This window comes from Colossoma macropomum, unplaced genomic scaffold, assembly GCF_904425465.1.
Source record: "Colossoma macropomum unplaced genomic scaffold, Colossoma_macropomum, whole genome shotgun sequence".
Taxonomy (NCBI): Eukaryota; Metazoa; Chordata; class Actinopteri; order Characiformes; family Serrasalmidae; genus Colossoma; species Colossoma macropomum.
Window position 1 is genome coordinate 27,191,508 of NW_023494790.1, and position 25,614 is coordinate 27,217,121.

At 37.6% G+C, this 25,614-nt stretch overlaps 3 protein-coding genes across 6 annotated transcripts in view; 1 reads left to right on the forward strand and 2 right to left on the reverse strand.

Moving 5' to 3' along the window:
* arsg (arylsulfatase G) overlaps nt 1-9,953 on the reverse strand; it is a 15,529-nt gene extending 5,576 nt beyond the window's left edge. Inside the window, exons 1-10 of one of the 4 annotated variants that reach the window (XM_036572849.1) lie at nt 9,886-9,953; nt 7,588-7,812; nt 7,069-7,256; nt 6,737-6,784; nt 5,292-5,400; nt 5,028-5,165; nt 2,209-2,402; nt 1,931-2,011; nt 991-1,099; nt 785-905 (exon numbers count right to left, since the gene is read on the reverse strand). In XM_036572849.1, the coding sequence (XP_036428742.1) occupies nt 785-905; nt 991-1,099; nt 1,931-2,011; nt 2,209-2,402; nt 5,028-5,165; nt 5,292-5,400; nt 6,737-6,784; nt 7,069-7,256; nt 7,588-7,811 (1,212 nt within the window). In that variant the 5' untranslated portion in view covers nt 7,812; nt 9,886-9,953. Of the gene's footprint in view, nt 1-784; nt 906-990; nt 1,100-1,930; nt 2,012-2,208; nt 2,403-5,027; nt 5,166-5,291; nt 5,401-6,736; nt 6,785-7,068; nt 7,257-7,587; nt 7,813-9,461; nt 9,794-9,869 lie in introns of those variants that run through there. The other 3 variants (XM_036572852.1, XM_036572851.1, XM_036572850.1) reach the window with 3 other exon arrangements.
* On the forward strand, nt 8,500-20,181 carry LOC118809484 (monocarboxylate transporter 7). Its single transcript, XM_036572853.1, has 6 exons — nt 8,500-8,715; nt 11,784-12,038; nt 12,151-12,294; nt 14,783-14,911; nt 15,331-16,149; nt 16,706-20,181. Exons 2-6 carry the CDS (start codon nt 11,801-11,803, stop codon nt 16,945-16,947), a joined length of 1,572 nt encoding a protein of 523 aa, XP_036428746.1. The 5' UTR covers nt 8,500-8,715; nt 11,784-11,800; the 3' UTR covers nt 16,948-20,181.
* On the reverse strand, nt 18,991-25,010 carry LOC118809487 (archaemetzincin-2). Its single transcript, XM_036572862.1, has 7 exons — nt 24,615-25,010; nt 23,739-24,021; nt 23,309-23,482; nt 22,939-23,067; nt 22,501-22,664; nt 22,051-22,227; nt 18,991-20,504 (listed from the first exon to the last, which is right to left on the reverse strand). Exons 2-7 carry the CDS (start codon nt 24,019-24,021, stop codon nt 20,373-20,375), a joined length of 1,059 nt encoding a protein of 352 aa, XP_036428755.1. The 5' UTR covers nt 24,615-25,010; the 3' UTR covers nt 18,991-20,372.
* Nucleotides 25,011-25,614: the final 604 nt, after the last annotated feature.

Consider the following 25,614-nt stretch of genomic DNA (forward strand, 5'->3'; position numbering starts at 1 on the left):
GAAGGTATACAAATACTGCCATTCACTGATGGATGATGTAGAGGGCAGATGACAAAGTGTCATAGACAGTCAGTAACTGTAAACCTATTTCAGTCAGGAGCTCTACATCCACTGCGCAATAGTGGAATGAATATAAGCCTGTAGCAAATAAAGTGTGACCTACACAGCCATTTCATTGCAAGTTAGCATTTATTTTTCAATTAGAATATTTTTATTGTTGAGAATTAAATGTGTGCCTTTGTTTACTTAGAAAAACATATTTACTGTTGTATCTTACATATATGCATTAACAGTGGCTAGAACCCCACCACAAATCTGTTATGTAGCATTGAGCATACATGTTTTACTAGTATCAACAACAAAAGTCAGTTCATTTAAATGATTGTTAGGTGTGTAAGAAATCAGAACATTACTTCATGACGTTACATCTTAATAAAATAGTGTCATTGAAAATCTGTTTTTTTAGTGTTTTTAGTAATTAAATATCAGCATATTATGTAATTACTCAGTTTCATTTCAAATATTTAGATAAAAAGATATATTTTTCATATTCTTTCAATTTTTGCCCAATATTGCCCCAAGGCAATGTAGCCCAAAAGGATCATCAATTAATTTTTTTAATTATTTTTTATTTTAATAATTAGTTAAATTTTACATAAGAAAATTTAATCAAACATTTTTTTATTTTTTTAGTTACTTCCAAATGTGTGCAACAGAGGGTTAAGAAATTTCATTCATGCTTTTCCTCTATGGTGCAGATCACAGTTGCTGAATGCTGTCATACCTTATGTCCTGAGTCAGAGTCGTGGAGCAAAACGTTTGTTATATCGAGGCCATCATAATGTCTGTCTGATGGTGGCTCCACACCAGCTAGAGTAAGGATTGTAGGGAAGATGTCTAAACCACTGCAGATGAGGAAGAGAAACAGTCATTGTAAAGCCAGAAAATAGTTGTCATTACATTTATCAGCCCATGAACAACCTCTCATACCTGAGCAGCGCATTGCTGCTGGTGTTGGGTGATATTTTCCCAGGCCAGGTGACCACTGTTGGAACTCTGTGGCCCCCTTCCCAGGTGGTCCTTTTGGATGAACCTCCACCTGTTCACAAAAAAATTAATCAAAAATATTAAATAGTTCCCTTCAAAAAAAAACCAAAAAAAAAAACCTGTACACATAGTGATAAATGACGATCAATTAGTGATCAATCTGCTTCAGATCATCATTTTATGAAAAAGCTGTGTTCTTTCCAATGATATAAATATTTTATGGTATACCATAAAATAGGCAATATGGGATTTGAAATGTGACTTATCATGTTTAATGTCTCATACATCAGAAAACTACATTATTTTATTATCAGTCCAAAGGCACAGGAGTACTGTCATATGAGTAATTAATACCAAAATTCCTGGATCTGATGTACTTTAGTTTGGAGATACAAAGTGCTAAATTTGCTCTAATGGACCAATTTTTTCCTGGGTTTTAGCCATAACATGAAAAACATGCATCTCCGTATCTGGTTTCCTTAAACACACCGTAAAACAATTACTTAAAATTTCACACATCTAGCTGAAAATGTATTGCTAAAAGTTGCTACGCATTTTTAGCTAAGAGTTCAAAGGAATTACTTTTTACAAGTTTATACATTCTACTGTAGCACTCATTGGGCAAAAAATGAGACCATATCCGCTTTTAAAAGCCTCTATATCTATGACAGTACAAGACAAATAATTTGCACATTATCTGCTGGGACAGTGGCATTATTCCTGAAAGTATTATGCAAATCTGAGATGGTCTGTCAGGAGACCCTCAGTGATTTCACAGGGATTGAAGGAGTATAATCACACTGTGGATGTAACTTTCCATTTCAGACTACTATAAACACATTATTACATAGAAACACTGTGTATCAGTGGTTTTGGTTATTACCTCTGCTGGTCTGCCACCTGCCCACAAAAGGCCCAGCACTTCCTGCAAACTGGCATTTCTGCTCCCAGGGGCCATTATCACCTGAAAGATGCACACTGAGACCTCAGATCCACAGCCCTCCTGAATTCTGAAATGCATTAACCTTATTAATGTTTTATCAGCTCTAAAATAAAAGTTACATTCATTATTCACTGTGAACTGTAGAAAGCCACCACCACCACTACCAAAGCATCCACAGGACTTTATGCACACCTAATACTGATGACTAACTGACTCACCAGTGAACCATATGAGCGTGTTCTCCATGCTAAAAGCCTCAGTGGCAAGCTTTATTGACCCCAACAAACTGTCCATATCACTGAGACTGGCAGAGTAGGCATCCTTTTCAGTTACATTTAGAAAGCCGTAATGGAACAGAGGAACATGCATATGCGCCAGAGCCACATACAACAGGAAAGGCTGCCCCCTGTTCCTGGACACACAAAACAAGAGAAGACTGTTTACATAGCAGTGCCATATCCCAATCTGGTCAGACTGTCTCTTGTCAAGATAGAAGGCAATTTTTTACATGTATTTTTAGATCACCAACAGCACAGAGTAACAAGCAGCAGCAGTGATTCCACATTATGAATAAAGGATAAAATAAATACCATTTCATTATATTTCAATATATCTTTAGGCTTTTTCAAAACTGTTATGTTTTCAACATAACACATGCTGACTGGATATAATTTACTGAAGTGTTTTTACAATATACTACATCTTTAAAATAAAATACATGATATTAAGTACTGTATATTACAAGACTGCAAGATATGATACTGCAACAGCAACTCTGATATATGAAAAAAGAAGGAACAAGCGACTGAACTATTCACATGGTTGTGTCTGTGTATCACAAGTGATGTGAACGCCTTCGTCTCAGCTGTCTCGACATTTACTCTGAAGTATAAGGTAGTAACATGAAATAGGAGAAGCTAGGCAGAAAATACCGCACCAACTTGTGATCTATCCTTGGACTATGTCAGAGGTCAAAGTCACAATTCTCTGCTTGATCAGTCAAACTAAACAGGCCTGTTTGTAGATTAAGCATGTCATACCAGATCAAAGTCCTGCTTCTGAAACAAATAGTTGCTTATACAGAATTAAGATCCAGTTATTAGTAACTATTAGGCTTAGCTCTGAGTCTTATATTAAACGTTATAATGATGAAAAAGAGAAAACGTATGATATTCAAAGGCAAAGAAGATGATGAATACCAGAACTTTAAGATAATAATAGTTAGTTACTTAGTCAGAGCAAACCGGAGCGAAGAATCATTTTTAAAAGAGATTTTAAGGACACAATGAGACCCACTGCCCTGGACAGTATTCCATCATTCACGACTCATCATGCTCCAGAAATGTACGAATCAGCCAAGATCAGACCTGGTCAATTTTTGCTTCAATCAAGCAATCTGCAATCAGCCAATTCATTGTTTTTATTTTGGTATTTGTGTTGCCAATTTTATGATGTAAATAATGTGAGGCATGTAAGTACACTCGTGCTGTATCTAAATGCTGTACACTGTAGCATAATTAGACATTACTCATTGTGCTAAATAATGTTACCTCTCACTTTCTATGCAGCACCTTAAATGATTTATGTTATTTACAAATTTTCAACTTATAAAAAAAACTACTTAAAATTAAAATTTAACATTTGGTAAAGTTTCAGTACAGTTATGATGGTTTTCATAGTGACAAAATTCAATGTTCAATCATATGTTTTAATGAAATCAAATAATTAAGGTAAGGTAAATATACTTCCTAGTGTCTGAAAGAGTCCAAGGAAGATTCATCGAGGATCTGCACTACCACCAAATTGCCGTTTTGGCTTTTCTCCAGGAGGCCCAAATTTCCAAAGGACCATTAATGCTGAAAAGCAGCGTGATGGGGATGCCTGCCATGTCTTTGCTAAACCATACTACAGACAATTCCCTGATTTTCTAGAAGATGAGAGAGTCCTTTCAACTCCATCAGAAGCTTGTTAATGACTCAGGCAGAAGTGCTCATATCCTCTCTACCTTCCCAAGATTCCTGGATACAAAAGGATTGGTAAATTTGGAATGAGATGTTTAGAATGGCTTGAAATTTGAAAGTATTGCTTGTAGTAGTAATTTAATATTTTCTTTCTTACAGGTGGATCAAGATTTCACTCTCCTACTTCATGATGACACATCCTTCAGGCAATAATTGAGTTGTTTTTGTTTTGCCTGTTTTAAAGCATTTGCTATCATTTCAGTGACAGTTTCTTTAACTTGTTCATGCATTTGCTAAAAGCAGGATTGATTACGTTAAAGCTTTTCTTACTGGGCTTCTAAAGAAAACAATACATCTTCTCCCTTGGGGCGTTTGATGAACTTTTCAAAGCACGTTTTGTGTTTAATTTGTCTTTCGATGGTACACTTGTAAATGGAAGACGGCATGCCAGTCTTTTGTCAAATAAGTGATACTTTTGGTTGAAGATCACATTTTATTATTGACAAGTTAGCTATTCATTGAGAATTCTGATTACCATCATTACACATTCAGAGTAAATTTCATTAATCATTTGCAATTCAAGGCTCATTTGATGTTGCACATGGAAGCTTATACATGATTTAATCACAGTGTTTGCATTTAACTGTATGAATGACTACAAGGAAGAAAAGGCAAAAATAAATGTTATTTTTGAAATTTTTTTCTTTGTAATTCATTCTTCTGATTAATTTTAACAGCTTATCAGTATAGATATCTTGCCAATTCAGAGAGTGAAACTAATACTACAGAGCCAATAGTAAAAATGTAACTCAGAGCAGTGTTATTAAAAAAACAACTCTGACAAAATGTTAAATGTTTAACTATTTTGAAAGTATTATTTTAACTCCGGAGAGTGTGGAGCTACATAAACCCTAAAAAGGGTTGAAATCAACTCTTTAGGAGTTAATTCAACACTGGACTTTCTGCTGTGGAGATCAGAATCAGGCTCAGCCATAAAAATCCATGATCTGTGCACATGTACTGTTCAGCAGTTTCCATATAACCATCACCATTCGAAATAAAGATGGGGTACATACCTAGCAGTCAAAATCTGTCTGACTGCTGCTTTAGCATATTGACCTGTAAGTTCCCAGAGGTCCAAGGGTTGTTCAACTATAGTCTGGTTTTCAAAGAGAGGTAATGCTATTTTATCGTGACATCCTCCACGCTTCCTGCTGAGTAGAAATTTGGCAATATTTATTAAAGGGATCAATATAAATCAATGTGGATTGCAGAACCTAAATCTATATGCATCAGATATATATGCTGAACTCCTATGAGTTAGACATGTATGAGCTCACCTGCTATGTTTACTTTGCTCACATGGGAAACAGCTGGGGAGGTCAAAGCCAGGCTTGTCAGTGCAGCCCATGTCATTACTATATGGGATACCCAGGTAATAGTCGAAGCCTGTAGTAGAGAAAAACAAGTGCATGTAGTTAAATCTTTCTGAATATCATACTCTTCCTTCATATACGATTCAACTACTCAAATGGAGCTAATTATGACTTAACAGAAATATGTGTTTAGAGGAGAAATTAAGGCAGTAGTTCAATATTATGGTTGGTGCTGCACAATGTGGACAAAGTTCACTGTATAAAATTCCTTCATGTGGTGACAAAGTGCAATTATACTGATACATAGTATGATTGCAATATACCTTACATTATATTGAAAACAAATTAGTGAATCCTTCATGTAACATGGTTAGGGACTGGCCTGCAGCATTTTTAACCAAAACGATTTACATTTTTTGGATCATGTGCTTTGTTTATTCCAAATATCATCCAAAATAACAAATGTGATTGGTCAGGATGCTCACAGCACCCAATAAAACATTCAGTCAGAGAAGCTAATTTGCATACTGCACAGCAATATTAGTACTGTGTAGACCAACACTGCAATAAACATCAACAATATACTGTAGGGCTGTCACTACCAATTATATTAGCAATTGAATAATCTATTATTTATTTTGACGAATATCATTTGAGTAATCCGTGTTTTTCTGAAGGGTAAATTATATAAATGGGCTTCCCTGAACAATAACATACTACACAAAGCTTTTCAAAGATTCCAGAATAAATTACTGAAAATAATAAGAAGCACTTTGTGGGAAAAATACAGTGAGACATTTTGCCCATCAGGCTTTGTTTCTTGCTGCAAAAGACAGCAAAGAATTGGAAATATCTGCAGGGTATTAGCAGGTTTCAGCAAATTCAGTTAAATGGTCATAAGGTCATTTTATTGCCAGTCTTTGAGAAAGTCTGAGATATCGGTAATGCTGAATTTCTCATAGCCAAACATACAGTTAAATAGCAAATCTTCACTTTATAGCTGAAGTAACGTCTCTATGATAATGCTCATTTCTGCTTGAATCTTTATTCTTCATTTCTGTGATGCACAAAAAAACTGATTTGAGCGCTAAAAGCTCCCCCCAGTAAAGAATCTTTAGCCTGCTTTATAATAACCAGTGGATACCCTGTTTATCACTCAGATTGGGGACAAATCACTAAGCTGATTAATTCAGAGCATACATTCCTATTAATTGATTTTTTCAAAATCATGACAACCCTAATATACCTAATGTACTATGCAGCCTTACTTTATAATTCTGTCCTATCACTGTACATTAGGTCTATTAATGACAAACTACTTCCAAGACACTACAGTGTGTTAATAGATGAGGTGCACCATTTATAGTATCTTTGTAATTCAGTTCAAAATATTACAGAATTGTACTTAACTCTGTGGATTGGATGGTAGGGACCATTGTGTCCAAGATGCCATTTTCCTGTAGCCAAAAATTAGATCAGTATTATATTTTTTTCTGATCAATTCTAAAGAAATTTGCAGTACCACAGTGACTGGTAAAGATAATCACAATGCAAAAAACATCACTATGACTATTATGTTTTGGCCTTCAGTTAAACTTGAGTCACCGTGGAGACAGTGTGGCATGCATTAATTAGGAGCTAATCACAGCATCAGGCCTTTCTGAGCTTGCTCACTAAAAACCATCAGAATGTTAATCACAGTGTTATGCTGAATAGTGATTTAAAAGCACGCTGTGTCTACCAATCATGGCAGTATAATAGCCAGCATCATGCAGGAGCTGAGCAAACGTCGTCTCATTGAGTGGAAGTCCTCCGACAGAGCCTTCTGCAAAGTTGTGAGTGACTCCATTGCGTAAGCCGTGTCTGCCAGTCAGCAGCGCAGCACGCGAGGGGGAGCATGTCGAGGCAGGAGAGTGGAAGTCCGTAAACCTGGAAAATGACAGCGCACAATCAGGACAATAAATAAATAAATGGACGTACAAAATCAGGATAGAAACTATGTTATGATACAATGCTGGCCAAATCAGTACAACAAAACTGTGAATATGTTTCATACAGCTTTGCATTCAGTTGTCAATGTTTCAAAATATGCACAGAATACAATGTAATATATTTTCAATACACTGTGTGGTCCTTTTAGCTTCATGAAGAACAACGACTGACCAATAATTTTCATCTAAAAATGCCTATTTATTTGTTGTACCCCCTTAATGCTTTTAGAATATAAAAAGCCTATATATAACTATACATTTCACTCTACCTTTTGCCTTCCAGCTTTAACATGTTCAGCCAGGGTGTAGTACCGTCAAACTGTTTTGTCCACAGGTCTCCCCAGCCAATATCATCTGCCAGGATGATGATAAAATTGGGCCTTTCTCTAGTCTTTGTCTTGTCTCCATTTTCAAGGCAACTGTTGATGTAATACACCAGTCCTGAGAACAAGCAGCAAAACAGTAGCAGCACGCCAAATCCAGCTTCTGCCATTCTGGGAAGCAAAAAGAATAAATGTTCGTAAAAATTCACAAAGTTACATTTAACAGGCAAATTGGGAAACTGCTATTGGAGCTATGTGTCTATAGCTGATTTTCTAATTGAAAATAAGTTAAACATCCTCTACAGACTTGAATATTGAATATGTCCGCAACACATAATTAGTATTTATTTACTGGGTTTACCGTAATGGAAAAAATAAAACATGAAATCCTCAAAATATTTCCCCTCAAAATGTTAAATTCAGCAAGTAGCCTAACCTTTTTTTTCCCCTCCCATTTCATTTAGTCCTACAACTTATCTGTTTTACTTGTGCAAAACATATAAACAACTGTGCAAAGTGAAGACATGTATGGTAACCTCCAGTGAAAAGCTAATTTTAACCAAATTTATTCTTGAAAGCAATGACTAGCTACAGGACCCTCTCTCTGCCCCTTTATTCAACGTAAAGTCCACTAGGCCTATGAAGAGAGTGTGTTCTCTCCTCTGGGTCCCAGGAGACTTTCTAGCCCAGCAGTAACAGCTGTTACATAACAGGCTAACAAACTTCACTTAATGCACCGGTCCTCTTGCAAAAATGCTCAGGCCAGTCAAATTCAGTACCTCAATACCGACTCAGAGCACTGCAAACACAGAGAGGAGCAGATAAACAGGTCCTACAATTTCAAATGTACCATATGTACTCCATAGGAAAAGGGGGTTAAGAGCATGATTTCTCAATCAGAGCTGAGTGTAACCCAATCCTCAAAGCTCACACGGCTGTAACCTCCCACCAGGCGAGCTGCATTTTTATCCAGCAGCCGCAGCTCCAGACACCACATGTACTCCTGGCAGAAAGCACACTGCAGTGGCAGGCAGCACATAAATTGTGTTTTTTCTCCGTAACCTGAGAGAGCAGGTAAGAACTTTTTTTCTTCTCTGCTTCTTCTGTGACAAAATGTACAAAATTTGGACATTTGAATCCTAACCCATTCATGTGCAACTACGATTAGTATGATGAGGAAAAAAGCTACAGATCTTGCTCTGTTTAGTCTAAAGTGATGAAATTTTGTATAGTTATTCTTTTGATAAATATCTAACAGTAGCCTTTTGGGGTTTTGACTACATACTTTTTCATACTTGTATTCACAATGAAATTTAGATTTTCTGTTGTTTTGTTGAAGTAGTCAGTTGTCCTGATCTAGTGGTCAAAAAACTGAATGTAATATGTAATATGATAACCAGAGTAATATCACTCAAAATTTAGCCATATGGTTTGATCGATTTGAAAAAGTTCTTCAGATTTGTGCTCAAACAAGCAAATAAAAATATGGACCAAAGAAAATGTAAAAGATATATGTAGTAGTACACTGATGGGTTAAAATGCTGATGGCAGGAACAAAAAGTTTTAAAGTGATTAGACAAATCCCAGTTGGCACCACCCTGAGTATATAACTGTGTGCCACTGGCCTGTTATTGATCTTAACACTATATCGGTCAATATTGCCCTCAGTATGCGAGCACAGATAACATAGGCTACTTTGGGTGATTTCTAATTGTATTGCTCTGTACAACGGCATTTAGGGTCTAATGATCAGATTTAAGTTTTTCTATGAGTGAGTTGACGCATAAATCCCTTTTAAATGAATTTCCCAAGTCACTTACATTTGGCCTCCTCTGTGAGGTAAACAGCGCCGGCTATGCTGAATTAGGCGAAGGACATTTCACCTACTGACCTGAGTAAGAAGTGTTATGTGTCGTACAGAGACTTTAATGTAAAAGTTATAGACTATAAAACATCATAACTGTGGTTAATTACCACATTACGCTAAATAAAGCGGAGCCCTGCAGGGGTCTCTGATCTAACACACTACACACGTGCACTTATGAAGAATGACTTTGGCCTCAGTGCGCATGCGCGGTTCTGCGCAGTTCAAACGCGCCCCAGTTTTCTTTGCTCTGCTGCAGCTGCTTCTTAACTTCCTAGCGACGACAGAGGACAGCAAAAAAAAAAACAACAGCAGGCATTTAAAAAGGTCTAAAAGCCGACAGCGTGAATTAAAAATGGATTACTTCGAAAAGTTCTCACCGAACACGAGCTGTTTTGGTGGAGCTGCTCTGTCCTGCGGCGCCGCCTCACTGATGTGTTGATATGGCGCGACGTCATGTTGTCATCACGTGAGGAGCGAATTTCAGACAATTAGGCCACGCCCCTTTTAGTAGCAATGTCCCATACCCTATTTCTCTCTCACTGACTGAATGGTATGGCTAAAAAGTGAGTAATCACTTAGTTTATGATATCAAATGTAGTCTTTTGGCCACTTACGGACTACAAACACAGAAAATCCTACTTTGATTATAAATCAAAGCGGCTGCTGTGGTGACCAGGCCAATTACAATCTTCACGGGGCCCTCATATACATACTGACACGGTTGTACAGTCATGTCTCACAAAAAGACCACAGATTTCTTAACAACATATCTCAACAGTTAGCTTCCATCAACACCACAGACAGATCTAACTTATCTACTTCTTACTCAGAATGCATCTCATCCATGGTAACCATTTTCAGATGGTTTCCTCACAAGCTTCAGCTTGATATATTTATTATTTATGTAAGTATAAAATTTTAAATAGGTAGTCAGACTTAAGCATTTAGGTTAACATTAGATGGTCGTAGGTGGAGTGGCATGCCTTGTTAAAGACATGCCAAAGTATGACTTGTTTAAGACATAACAAACATTTAAAGTAATTTTCATATGGAGGTCCTTTTTTTCACTGATGCCACTGCATCCAAGGTATAACATAATTACAAAGCTTTAGACCAGTCAGAAGAAGTTCTGTGTGTTTCTCTTTATCATACTAAATGTAGTTGTTGGAGCTGAACAGGATGTATATCTACTCCACAAGTCTAGCTGTGTGTTGTCTGCATGTTGCTGAAAGTAATTATTTTTTAAAATTTTATCAGTTCATCAAAGCATACATAGGTCAACCTCCTAAGGGTTATTACATACTTAGTCTTATTATTCAAAAACTACTTGACTATAATGCAAACTAGCTGAGTTATTCTTAGATCATAGAAGTACTAAAACTTTGGGCCTGCCAGTGGGCCCTGGTCATTTAAGAGGTTAAAGAATAAATAGGCCCAGAATTGATCCTTGAGGAACTCCCAACGTAACTCAGTATTGTTATCCCCTTCATAGTTTAAGACTGGGCCAGAGAGGCAAACCAAGTCAGTCAAGCGAAATTTATCAAGGCAGCATTAAGATCGAAGAGAAAAAAGATATACAGATAATTTAAAAATCTATGATCATTTAAATGCCATTTCAGAGCTCCCAAGAAGTAGACAGAAATATTTTAGTGACGTGTATTCATGTGCAGATAAATATGTACCTGAATGAACACTATAATTATCTGTCCAGAATTTGGAGTTTAGAGCTGTACACTGCACACAGGAGAATATAGTTTTGGTATAGTGCATCTGTGCATAGTTACTAAGCACAGGCAATAAGGACGAATTCCATGTTGTAGTTATACATTCACTTTTTCAGGACATCAATTGATTATAAGCTTAAAAACGTAAAACCTAAATATATATACAAAGGCTTGGCAAAACGTCTCAAAAGATAATAGTGGAAAATGATGTCAGCTGTTAGCAGACTCAACATAATTACTGTGCAAGCTGTCTACCAACGTTTACTCTGTTTAGGTTAACTGTGTGAATATTGAAAGTTGTTATAATTCAAAGGCATAAAATATAGTATGCCCAAATTACCCAGAAAGATGCTGTCTCGTATCTTCTGCTTCTATTTAACATTTTCACCTTTAATTCCCAGGAACTGCATACAGCAAAAACAATTTTGATTTCACTGTCCAAAAAAATATGTGTAACACTGCAGTACTCTGTGTGACATCTGCTACTGAATGACACAAGGCATTAATATTCTACACAAGTAAACTTTGTTGTTTGTGTTTTTATTTCACAGTTTTGACTTCTCTAACCATGGCATTGTGGATCTTCAGAAAAGATGGTTGTCTGGGACCTAAAGTCTATTCTGAGGTCCCAGATGGAGGCTGGGGTTGGATTGTGGCTGTGGCCTTTTTTCTTGTGGAGGTCTTCACCTACGGGGTCATCAAAAGCTTTGGCATTTTCCTAAAGGATCTTATGTGCGAGTTTAATGAGAGCAACAGTCGAGTTTCATGGATCATCTCAATATGCGTGTTTGTAATGACTTTCACAGGTAAGATCCATTTGGGTCACTGCCAAACCAGCTTTGGCGGAAATCGTACTTGATGTTTGTGTGCTCATCTGTTTACCCTTCTCGTCCATATACATATTGCTTGTTGGCTCAGCGCCGCTGTCAACTGTGCTGAGTAATCGATTTGGCTTCCAGCCCGTTGTGATACTTGGAGGATTCCTCATTTCCTTGGGAACAATTTCCACTGCGTTCGCCAGCTACATCAGTCAGATTTACATCACTATCGGGATTGTTGCTGGTAATCAAAGCCATTTGCTCTAATAAGGGTTTTAAGCACATGAGAATATAGAATAATGTGAAGGTAGTGGTCAAGATTACAATACCGATCAAATGTGTTGTTCAGAAATAGTTCTTATCTTTTTCAAAAGATAAATGCTCCAATAACAGATAACTCTATTTAGTGTTCATTTTTCTTTTGCATAATAGGTAATAAATAATGTAATGTAATAGTGTAAAACAGTACTGTGCAAACGTCAGAAATCACCCTTCACTTTTACCCGGAAGCCTCAACAGCTTCATGTAATACAAAATTTTCAGTATTTAAGGTGTCCAGGCTTTACCTTTATTACAACGTTCATTCTTTCCAGGAGACTTACTTTCAGTTTTCAAAAAAAGCTGCACTGATATTTTTTCCACATCTCCAAAGTTCGGTCTTGGACGCTGGTTGCATTTTCTGCTTCTCACAGTCCAGCAATCCCAAAGACATTCAGTGACATTGAGGTCTGGACTCTGGGGTGGTCAGTCCATTGTTCTGAGAACACCAGCAGCTTCTTTGTTTGATTTGCAATTTTCTTATTTTTCTATTTCCTTTTCTAAGTAACAGATTATTGGCAGCTACACATCCTTTCAGACTCACAGTGTTGAGTTGTCTTCTCACAGTGGAAAAATGGACAGATTCACCTGTGGATTTTTCAGATATATAGCAAGAGTGGAACTTGATTTTCTCCTCTCTCTCAAAGAGGAAAGCTTTAAGTGCTGTTTGTCTGATGGTGACAGTTTTGATGATCTACCACACTGAAAAAAATAAATTTACTGAAAAAAAAGTTTCGCAACAATTTGCATTTGGTTTTTTAAGTAAATTTAACTTAAGGTGATTTTAAGTAAAATATACTTAATTACTAGTGTTAACTGTTACATGAATAAAACAAGTGAGCCATTGTTCCTGTTTCGTGTTCCACCACCCTACAGAATTTAGCTTCAACCCTAAATAAAACACAGCTGATTTAATGACGGCCTTTAGAAGCATCTGAATATTACAACTCTCCCAGAATGTAGATCTCCGGGACCAATTTGACCACTCTACTATACAGTGTTGTAAGGAAGCACATCTCCTTTGTGCTAGCATTTTGGACAAGACAACACATTATCAATTAATACTTTATTGAATATTAAAATTTTTGTTGATTTTTTTATTGCATTCTGTTGCATGTCATAAAATTCCCAAATGTATGCAGTGTGGTTCACTGGTGGTTTTGGATAGTCAAAATAAAATGGCTATATTTGTGTTGTAGATACTGTGACCTCTGGTTCCACCACCACCACCACCACTATAAAGAAATCTGAATCTCTACAATGAATGAACTATTTCACCCCAAACCACTCTGAATGACCGTTTACATCTCATCCATAGAATTATACAGAAATTTTGAAAAATGATGAAATTTCCCCTTTCAAGAAACAATACAGCCGATTAGTCAACGTTAGCTAAGTTAGTGTGCTGCCCACATTTTCTGCCCAAGAGACAAATCATAAATGGAGTGAAATTCACAGCAACTCAATCTGACAACTGACATCAGCTAGCAGCGTTTGCTAGCTAGCTAGCAAGCTAATGTTACTTAGCTAGTTGGCTACGGCTAGCTAGTTAGGATACATAACTATTAAGCTAACTAGCTAAGATACGTTACCACTACACTGAGACTACTTAACCTGACTAGTGACAAATGAATTAAAGTAAAGCTTCATGGGTAGATATTTATTGAGACGCTCAACAGACGTGTTGACAGGGTTTAACTTTGCTGGCCGTTTATCAGCACAATGCTCAGCTGGTGTGTAACAGCATGCTCATGGTAGCTAGCTAGGTTTTACTCTATAACAGCTGCGAATTTGGTAGGTGAAGGAAACAGTAACACTCAAGTGCAGCAGTGCAGGGAGCCTAGCAATGTCTGTCTCGCCGTCGTCTTCATCTCGGCATCCGTTAATTTAACCGAATAAGTGAAATATGCCATTTGAATTTTTACTTCTTTGCTAGCATCAAATAAGTATTCAATTGATTCTAATAATAATTTTATTTGTAAAAACAGTTTTATTTAGTCGCAATTATTATTTAGAACTAGCTGAATCATTTTTTGAGTGCAGGCCTTAAACAGAAACTCCTGTTTTTTTGTGCCTATTTTCCTTTGGCTTTCTCCTTCCTTATGTACATGGTTATGTCTAATTTGTATTTGTACTTGGCTGGTTTGACTGCAGATTAAATTAATGAAGGGTGGTCTCTGACTTTGGTACAGTACTGTCTTTGCTTAGGTGCAAAACAAGTATAAATGAGTACTATGATATTTGATAAACAGTATAAAGTAGTACTGTGATATTTGATAAACAGTATAAAGTAGTATTATGATATTTGATACATAGTATAAAGTAGTACGATGATATTTGCCCTTGACAAGTAAAACTCCACGTCTCAAAAGCTGAGTGAAATATCATCACACTTTGACTTTGTCTCCTTTAAGGATTGGGCTACTGCCTGACATTTCTCCCCACTGTCACAATCCTGTCCCAGTATTTCAGTAAACGTCGCTCCCTGGTGACTGCTATGGCCTCTACAGGAGAATCCTTTGCCATATTTGCTTTTGCACCAGGTAAGAACAACCGAGCTCGGCTGTTTCACTCACTGTCCAGTTAGTCACTTCATCTGAATGCACGTGTCTGTTTTGTAAAAACATGAGTTAGCCTACAATATTTAAGCCAGAACTGACACTGTCTGATATCATCTTTTCAGTAAAAGGCATACCTTTATCTTCATATTATATACAATCAGTTGATACCAAATATTGATACCACTATGATTTTTTTTTTGTTGTAACAACTAAATATTTGCACTCAAATGTGGTTTCTATTACATGACATTAATCTTAATGGTATTGGTATTGCAAATACTCATATTACATATACTTGCATTTAAGTGGCAGTCAAGGAGCAGTGGTTTTTGTATCAGTGCATTTCTATCTAAGCTCAGATAATATGTATGTTTCATTTGTGCCCTAAACTTTTTTTGCAGCATTCACAGCACTTAAGACACATATTGGCTGGAGACACACAATGGTGGTGCTTGGAATATTACAGGGTACCGTTGTTATGTGTGGACTTCTGCTTCGGCCCTTGATCATCAAGCCTAAGACTGCTAATGAGTGTTTCACTCAACCTCTGAAATCCAGAAAGCAGGAGATCATCAGCTCTGTCCCTGATTCCAAGCTCCATGGTTCTTGTAGCTCTGGAGGTGCACAGTCACAGGAGCAGCCAGAACAGAGCCTTCAAGTGGTGCGACAGCAAAAAGAGGCAGACCCCTTTCAGATACCCCAAAGCCAACAGGACCAAAGCCAAGAGGAGCCAAGCAGAAGCAAACTCCTGGACCTAACAGTGCTAAAGGAAGGCAGCTTCGTGTGCTATGCTGCATTCGGTCTCTTTGCAACACTTGGCTTCTTTGCCCCGCAGCTCTATGTGGTGGAGCTTAGTGCCAGCATGGGTACTGAAAGGGACAAGGCAGCCTACATGCTGTCAATAATGGCTGTGGCGGAGATCTTTGGACGTCTCGCTATTGGCTGGATTCTAAGCTGGGGCCGCATTAGGAAGATATTTGTCCTGCTTGGATGTGTGACGCTGATGTGTTTGGTCCTTGTGCTTTTCACTGTAGTCGATGGTTTCTGGGGACTGGCAGTCTGCTGTGTGCTCTATGGATTCTTGTTAGGCAATATTGCATCCACACACATACCCATGTTGGCTGAGGATGATGTGGTGGGCATCAAGAGAATGCCCTTAGCTGTGGGCGTTTACGTCTGCATCCAGAGCTTTGCGGGGCTTGCTGGACCACCTTTAGGAGGTAAATAAATGTTATTTCTGCTGTTTTAAGGTCAGATCACACCAACCCAACATTCTCTAACAAACCCAAGTGGGGGTTGATGTACTATACCTGTGTTTGATTATTGGGTTCTAGAATGTTCTCCCTCCATTCACTCTGATTCAACTGAAGTTCTTATTCTAGAACATTCTGAAGCCGACTGCCAACTACAGAATGCTAGGCTGCTGTGCTCTGGCCTTTGGAATTGACTCTTTGCAAAAGCTCCAACTCCCGCAGTTACTGTTGCTATGATAAGGAAAAGTGTGTCTGAATTAAAATTCCCCAGTACACTTTTTTACTGTCTTTTTAGCCTAAATAATCTAAAACTAATTTATTACCACCACTGTTCTGTTGTGAGACGTTTTGTCTGAGGTTTTCCTTCATTTGATGGAGGAAGTATCGCTTAAAACAGTTGTGACTGGATGAGAGGCGTGTCATTCAATATTTTGCTGTCACTTAAAAGATATTTACTTTTTCAAACAGAAAATTACTATTTTTGTTGAATGCTGGCTCATTATTTGTTTCAAATGTTTTCCAGGTGTTTTGGTGGACATTACTCAAAACTACAGCTCGGCCTTCTACTCCTGTGCTGCGGGAACGGGGTTAGGAGCGCTTTTCCTTGGGCTGGTACGTCCAGCGAAGACAGGTCACCTTTGCACAAAGAAGTGTTTCAGCCCTTGCCAGGACATCCCTGTAGTTGAGCATGTGAGTGAAGATAAAGTTATGCCAGAGGAATTCCTAGAGGTGAACATTCTCTCCAACCTACAAGGTCAATCTTGAAGAAAGCTGTCTTCTCTGTGGACTTAGTTGGGACTTGGGAAACTATCAGATCTGTGAATGGCTGATCATGGAACAGCTTTAAAATGGATAACAGTTTGAGACAGTGGTTAAATTTCAACAATAACATTCTTCTTGAACAGCAATTGCTTCAGATGAATAGACAGAAACAGCAAGGTTGGGTTACCTTGTCCTCACACCTGTCAATTATACACAAAATTGCCTTAACGAGAGGGGTAAGTTTGAAATATCCATGACAACAGAAGCCTGAGCCTAGACACATCGCACTCTCCTCTGCATTCATCCATGTAAGTTCTAGTTACAATTCTGGATGGCCATAGAATCAGAACTTGAAATAGTTGTCTGTAACCACTCTAGCCTTAACAGACCATTGATGGCTCAAATCAGCTCGAAATCTCCTGTGCACTAAAATCAGAACTTTCCAACAGCTTAAATTTGATCAGTTAAAGCTCTGAAGAATCACTGCAGGTTTCCTGCTCTTTCACATATCTGATCCATATCATCAAGCTCTCTAGGAGCTGAAACAAGTGTGCAAGGAGAATACCTCTTTATATGTTTCTTAAAGGATGAGGAAAGACTGAAGTAAACAGTTTATGACTATTGTATATATTCCCCATAGACTGTTGCTGAGATTACTCTGGGTTCTAAAACTATCCAAATGTTAAATCCTGAATGATCATTTTCTAATTTAAAGGAACGTTTAGTTTTAGTTATTAAAAAAAAAAAAAAACAGTTCAAGGCGAATTCTCCTAAAGTAAGACACGCTGCAAAAAATATTTTCCACAGGGTATAAATCGCAGCAAAATTGCTTTCAGAAACTTGAATACGCTTTAATGAAGCGATGCAGCATACTCTAACAGTTTTGCTATTATTTACATGCTATGGTGAAATCTGAACAGGGGCAGATTTACTAAAAGAGGCGCTAATTAAATCATGGCAGCCGACTTTTACCAAAATAGGGTTTGCATATGTAAGTAAATCTCATAATGCATACGCATAATGTTTTAATACACCTGAGAGTATTTTGTTTCCATGTTGTTTCTAGGCACAGGAACTGAAGCCATCAAAGCCAGAATATAAAATATAAAGCTAAAAGACAGATCGCTGTTGTGATTGTACAACACCATTTTGAACCTGATGCAGTTCTTTGTCCTGTGGAAACCCATGGGAGGTCATTTTGAGCCATATTACACTACAGAAGCAATTCACTTGATTAAAAACAATTTTTAAAAGTCTAAAAACTAGGAAAATTGGCTTTTATCATTATTTCCTTTAAGAAAATGGAACTTTTACTAAAGCAACGGAACCTGCTGTGATACAACAGAGACTTTCTGAAGTTACACAAACACATAAGCACCTTTCGAGTGGCAACTTAACTTCATAAATTAAAGTACATAATTAAGTACATGTTAAACATTGAGTAGACACTTTACGTACTCAGTGAGCCTTTTTACACCTTGCATGTGTTTCATGTCTGGATCGTATCTAGACAAACTTTGGCCAGATTCCATTTACACTTTCAGTAAAATGCATCCCACTTGTGATCAGATGAGATCTGACTATACTTTTCCAGCATAAAAAGCACATCAACATGTGTCACTACCATTTTACTTCTGTTTACTTTTTTCCTCCTTTATGATGCTTGGCCTGGACACTGTCAGAGGCCTGGAGTGCATGAAGGCTGTTTGTTTTGGGTCAATCTCAGCCTTGTTTATTCTACATCTTTCAACTTATTGTTTATTTTCTCAGCTGCTAGTCAGCGCTCAGCAGATGCATTTCCACTCACATAATTGTAAACAGATAACAAAAATACCTTCCATTTACACATCTGTTAAAATGCTGTCAAGATCTGTCTCTGACTGTGGTTTGAGTGACCAAACCGTAATCCAATTATAAAGCGTCCTGGGTGTGAAACTGAATGTGATCTAATAATTGAAAACGCATGTTGATGCAAGGCCCAATATGTAGGTCACAGCGATCATTAACATTAATAACTGAATAATAATAAGTCTGGAGTTTGAGAAGTTAAAATCTACAATGTTTATTATTTCACACCAGCTAGGGGATAACTGGGCATTGTGCACACATTTCAGAGAGCAAATAAACAAGATAACACACAAGATAAGCGACTCTCCCAATGCCTCTATACATGTGAAAATTAATCAACAAAATTAATAAGATAATTAATTAAATAAATATTTAGAAACAGAAGAGAAAGCAGAAGGTGATCAAGGCTGACAGCATACAAAGAATAAGAGATCACCATCAAGCAAAAGCAAAAATTGACTAATGATTGATTGTAGTAGAACTGTGATACCATAAGATACAGTTATCATAACATAACTTATTGAGGATGTTAGGTACAGTATTAGGCTTCCCTTAATGACCACTCACTGTATTTCATTACTTAGGCATTGCAGTGAATTGAGATAAAAGGCAATAGTACATGGTACAAAAACACAGAGTGCTGTAGATATTTTAGTCATTTAATTTTTTTAAATAAACACACTTTAAGAGTGAATTATTTAGCAATTTTATTTAAATTGTTTCTGCTGAATTTTGCACACCGACCGTCTACTGCATAGTTACTGCTGCATTAACTTTATATTCACATTTTGGGACCAATTATGTTTTTTTCTCATGACACTGACATATATTTATCAATCCTAAGACTTTGTCACTATGTGTCAAAACGAGGTAAATGCTTTCACATCACTGTTAAACTACAGGACACACCACTTAAGAAACTCTCAATCTTAGACTGCTCATGTTATGCAAAGAGTGCTGCCTGGGGAGAACAGCCATGTGACTGTTCCTCCACTGTCTATGAGCCGATCTACTTTAATGTGAAGATCTATTCAGATATAAAGCTACAGAATGTGAACACAACCTTTAATAGACCTTTAATAGAACTATATCAATGTGAGCATGAGAATGGAACGGTCAGTCTGAGTTAACGCCTTTTATAATTACTGTGCCAAGGATGTGAAAATGTCTACATTTGAAGGTTAATTCTCAAAGGGTAATTCCCATTTTGCAGCATACTGTTATAGACTGAGCACTATTATAAGACTTGAATTTTGTATATTTGGAACATGTTCCCAAAGGATGATTTTGCAAAATGTTTTGCATGTCTGGAAGAGCAACATAATGTACATAATTATTCCACACAAACCCTTTTATTTTTTGACCTGAAATAAAGTAATCTGAGCAAAATCTTTTGAAATACTGTATTTCATCATAATTTTACAATAATGTATTTTGTATTGAACTTTCAATTAGTTAACTTACATACATTCAAGGTGCAAAAAAAGGCAAATAAAGCTTCTTTGTTTGATCTAGATAAACCAGATCCACCATACATCAAATATCTTTCCACTTATCACCCTCATGAGACTATAACATAATTAAAATATTTCATCTTCCAGTATGCTCAGACACTTACATAACCATTCCCTGAAGCTTTGGAAAGCTTGAGTGGGTTTGCACAAGTGTTGTCCAGAACTGCTCACTCCATCCTCTATCCAGTGTAGTAAAGCCTGTAGGAGGCACTTCAGATTAACACACTGACCAGCAATAACACATAATAAATATTAATACAATCAGCTCAAACCCCAGCCATATAGTATAGTGTGTGTGTGTGTGTGTGTATATATATATATATATATATATTAGTTTATTGGCTTTACATGAATTACCCCATGAACCTAAAGGCCCATATGTGTCCCACACTTCAGTTTCTCACTCTCATATCTTCATATCAATTTATGGTAGTTACTGAACATTAAGTTTTAAGATTAATCTTAAGGACTCCAAGTCTAAACATTTGTCTCTATGGGAAAAATGAACAGTGTTTTCAAAAATCCCAACTGTTGCACCACATCTTATGGTAAACAAAAATTTTCTGAAAGACATTTTTCTTGCAAATGCCATTAGGTCACCTGATTCACAAGGTCATTAAGTCTTATGATGACAAATCTGCAGCAGGCGTTTGCATGTAGCATAAATGTAGCAATATATTTTGTCTACTCATAATGAAACAGTGATATACAAGGGGGGGGGTGTACATAACCCAAAATGTACAGGCTTTGGAACTTGTTGGTTGAGCACAATAAGGGCGGTTTTCAGAAACTGCAGTAGTTTTTTCCCATAGAAAAAATGGATTAGACCAGGGGTGCCCAAACTTTTTTGTCTTGGGGGTCAAACTGCAATGTTGGGCCAAAAAGTCAAGATACAAATAAAGAAGGTAAGTAGGTTTCAGGTTGAGTTTTTAAAAAATGTACTATAAAGGTCATAACAACTGTATAAGTATTATAAAATGTATTATATGTCCTACGTTTTTCTTGTATTTTATTTAGCCCTTGAGGTCCACTTATGACATTTGTGAGGTTTTATGTACCAAAAATGGTCATGATTAATTTTTCCATGACCATGTTCCAACTTTTTATCCAAATCTTTATCTCTTAGAATTAAACAGGCTGCTTTTGTTACTGAACCTTAAAGGCTGATATATGTAAATGATGTCTGCTCTGATGGGCTGCCCTGTATTGTTCCTTATTCAAAAAGCATTCAGAGCTGAAACACTCTCTAGAACTTCAGAGTGAATGGGTGGGGCTGCTGTAGGCTGAGCAGGTATTTGCATGCAAATGAGTTGGTTCTCATGACATCACAGAAATAATGAATTCCAAACAGACTGTTTTTATAGAATAGCTTCTATACATGGATTACATGGAGTGGATAGTAAGTAGAACATTTTGAGACTGACTATGTTTACATACCACTTCAAGCATCTTTATTTTAGAAAGAGAAATTTGGTTTTCCAGGATATCAAAATATTTTGGAGCATTTTGGTAGCACTGGCTTAGAATCATGGCTTGTTTGAATGCAAATTCTAAAATGATGACCAATCTCAGAGGCTGACAGGGTTTAAGGGGTCAAGTCTTGAAACGCTTGAATTGGTTTGTGTACTGGAAAAAGATAGAATGCTCTGTGATTGGTTGCCTGAATAGCTAGCTTCCTGTCTGAGATCAGGCTGCAGGTGACAGGTGATTTTTGGCACAGTTTACCTCTATACACCCCTCTTACCTTGTACCTGTCGGCTATCTTAAAGCCAATGGCAGACTGTAGCTTCCTCAGGCAGATGGGGCAGATGTCCGGTGGCCGACGGTCTGATTCTTCTAAATGGTTGGAGCCTTGCATAACACACTGGAGCCAAAGACAGTGCTTGACACCAAATATGTGTCCAATCTCATGTGTCAGGGTCTGCCAGAGAAACACAAACAACTCAATGGCAATTCTTGAGAAAAACATCACAAAATTTAAAGTAGCCAAACATTGATCTTACTGACGTATGCAATTTTTGTAATTTCATGACCAATACATTTGGTAAGTAATAAGGTTAGAGCTAAATAGTGCAATAAATAATAATTCACAGGACTGGTTTAGATTGTCTCTGTTATTTCTTCATGTTTCCAAAAGACTGCTGGAGGACCATGACCTAAGACAAGGTTTAGGATACTACACTGACTGCCACACCTTACATGAGCGGAAGAGCAGGGTGCTGGTGATTGGAGGTGTATAATAGCCCTGGAATATGCTATAGTCTCCTGGCTTCAGCTTTATCGCCTTCTTCAGCCGTCCTGCATAATTTCTTGTGTAAAAGTCATCGTCATACCGGGCAAAGCTGAAAACTCCCATTCCTGTGGCACAAATGCTGAATATTTAGACTTCTATTCTATAAAACAGCTTCATCAATAATAAATCCAAAGTTAACTGCAATGTTCTAACAAAGGATTCAGTAAAACAATGAATGTTAATTCCTTCAGTGGTTGTCTTAGTCTATGCAGCCACTCAGGATTTACATCAGATATGCTGAACGTGGCAACTCTATTCAGCTAATCCAGAATAACAGGGATTAGAAATCTCAGCATGGAGACTGGAAAATCTGACCAACACAGTTCCATTAAATATCACCTTCAGTGAGAGATGCTTGGCCAAAAACAAAATTCCAGGAGTCTTTTGGGTACAGATCAATCATCGTGATCCCCACAATGCAAAATGCATCTTTTGGCTTCTTCTTTTTCAGAAAATTCAGCAGTTCTCCTATGAACATGGCAAGAAAACAGTCAGTAAAGGACTGTAAGTAATGAGTGAAAAAATGGCAGAGAAAGAAAACATCCGGTTTGGGGGTCACGTTGAAATGTGTTAAACAAAATAACCAAAGAACTAACCAACACTGCCCCTTCCTCTGAGCACTGACTGCCCTCTACAGGACAATGAGCGGAAATGGCCAAAATCAACCTCTTCGGTATCCAAAACAAGCACAATGCCTATTAACGCTTACCAGCATGAAGCTGAAGGTTATGTGTATTGCTGTTGACACGGAAGGTACAGCCTGTGGACGCGATTGTTACTGGTGGTAGAAGCTTAACCACCAAGCCGTAGTAGAACGCCTGACAGTATCCTCTCAGCCACTCCACATACTGCTCAGTGATCCCAGCTCCTTCACCGAAAGAGCCTGCAGACAGAAGAAACCCAAGGCAACATTATAAACATGAAAGGTATCGACTCAGTGCAAGATACTACTCCATTTGAGAACTAAAGGCAGACCCAATGCTCTCCAAGAAACACCAACACACCTAAACATTGGGTTGTTGTACCATATCTCAGTGTGACTGATAGGATGTTCTAAAGCCCTCAATTCATACTGGTCCTTTTGGCTTGTCAGTTAGAAGGCCAACTACCAGTACTACAATGTTGGTCTTTATACTAACCAATAGTCTGTATGTAGATGGTCTTATGGCCATTGTTAGGTGTGCTGCGGTACGGGTTGCTGTAGAAGCTCAGAAAATCCTGAGGTGCTTCAGGGTGTGAAGGAATCCAGTCTGAATCAGAGTGAATGGTGATGGGACTGAACAGTGGACTGCCAGGAAGGAGACCCTCTTCCAGCAACCTCTTTTCCTCTCGGCTGTACTGCTCATAGGTCTGGATCAGGTCCTTTCGAGTGGAGCGGAGAGCTGAGCGCAGTTTCTCCACAGGATGCTCAATCACCTGCATCTGACATGGACATTATAAGTAGACAGAAATATACACTACACAATCATGGAACAGCACACACGGTTCAGTACACACATTAACCGAGGTATAATTTGTGCATAATGTGTTTTTTGTGGCTTTTAATAAAAGTTCTACCTTTTTTGTATTCATATTTTTTATTTGATCCATATTATTGTCTCTGTTTGTTTTAGTTAAAACTCTTCATGTTAAATTATTAAACTTTATTTTCTTTTATTACTGTTACTGAACATTATTACTTGTCTAAAGCACTTTGAGCTGCTACGTGTAAGAATTAAGTTTATTATTATAATCTATGTCCTACAGTCCTTATAGTCAACAGTTCATATGGACTTCATCTACACTTATCTGTTCTGTTTCGTACGTATTTTAAAAATGACATCTGGAATATTTGCTTTTCTGCTCAGTTTGAAACGACCTCGAAATGTCTTACCATGACAGCTGGCTTCTTATTAGAATTTTCCATTCCACCTTAAATGGTGCAGCTGTTTCATTATCACTGCTACAACATTTAAGGTGGAACACAAAATTATAAACTTTCGAATAAGAAATTAACTTCAGCCTCGTAATCTTACCTTACCAACAGTGGAGATCTTCAAGATCCGGGTTCATCATAAATGTGATTTATGGAAGCTCGTTTGAGGGGTTTTATATTTAGAAAGTGAAACTGGATTTTTTCGGGCAGCCGTAACTTAGTTAGCAGGAGAAGCAAGCAAGCAAACAAAAAACTTGCACAATTAACGTTAAATGTATTATATAAAGTCTGCAGACACTGAAGAGTTCAGAGGCTTCCTTTACGTTCGTCAGGACGTTCAGGGGCTGTGAGGTTAAACACGGCCGCGCACAGATCAGTCCGAACAGCGGGATCCTTCGGGAGCTCAGACCCGTCCCTAGGCCTGACAGTCCACACTACTGTTTACTAACAACGCGGAGCTCAGTCATTTTATGGCTGCCTGTGATCATTTTTCAAAGCTAAAGTCCCGCCTTGATAGGCTTTTCTTTTGAAAAAACACAATCGGACACGAGCCCCACCCTGAACATTACACTCCAGATTATTTTCATTTGAAACAACTGGTGTGTAAGGGCGTTTTGTTTATTAACGAAAAGCACAAAGGCACACATTTTCTGTCGGAGTGGTTGACTTTCGGGGATATACTCTACTGTAACAAACATGCCCAGGTTGTCTGAGTATACTAACTTACTCATCTCATATTTCCTTTTCCCTGACTGTTCAATGTTGCTGCTATAGTCTTCAAAATAAAAGTCCCTCTGCTGCCGGTTAGATTGCTTCACCGTACAGCCCTAGCAAACAGGTTTCTGTGTAGTACCAACACAAGGTGCAATGACGTGCAATAATGGCAGAACCATAAAAAATCTTTAAGGAACAATATAACCGGTACATTTAACCATGTAAAGGACCATTTATAACCTTTGCCTTTACTAGAAACCCTTCGAAGAACCACTTGAAGGGTGCAGAAAGTTTTATTTTGTTTTTCCATTTTATTTTTTCTTCCACTAAAGCTCAGAGCATTATTCTCTTTTCAAATGTAGAGGAAGGCAAAGCGTAAATCTCTT

Excerpts from the sequence above, each read along its gene's own strand:
- LOC118809484 (XM_036572853.1), top strand. The coding sequence starts at position 11,801 with ATGGCATTGTGGATCTTCAGAAAAGATGGTTGTCTGGGACCTAAAGTC. Across the intron at positions 12,039-12,150 it reads GTTTGTAATGACTTTCACAG|CGCCGCTGTCAACTGTGCTG; the intron begins GTAAGATCCATT and ends TTGTTGGCTCAG. Across the intron at positions 12,295-14,782 it reads CACTATCGGGATTGTTGCTG|GATTGGGCTACTGCCTGACA; the intron begins GTAATCAAAGCC and ends GTCTCCTTTAAG.
- LOC118809487 (XM_036572862.1), bottom strand. The coding sequence starts at position 24,021 with ATGCAGGTGATTGAGCATCCTGTGGAGAAACTGCGCTCAGCTCTCCGC. Across the intron at positions 22,665-22,938 it reads CCAAGCATCTCTCACTGAAG|GAATGGGAGTTTTCAGCTTT; the intron begins GTGATATTTAAT and ends TTTGTGCCACAG. Across the intron at positions 20,505-22,050 it reads AGATAGCCGACAGGTACAAG|GCTTTACTACACTGGATAGA; the intron begins GTAAGAGGGGTG and ends TGCCTCCTACAG.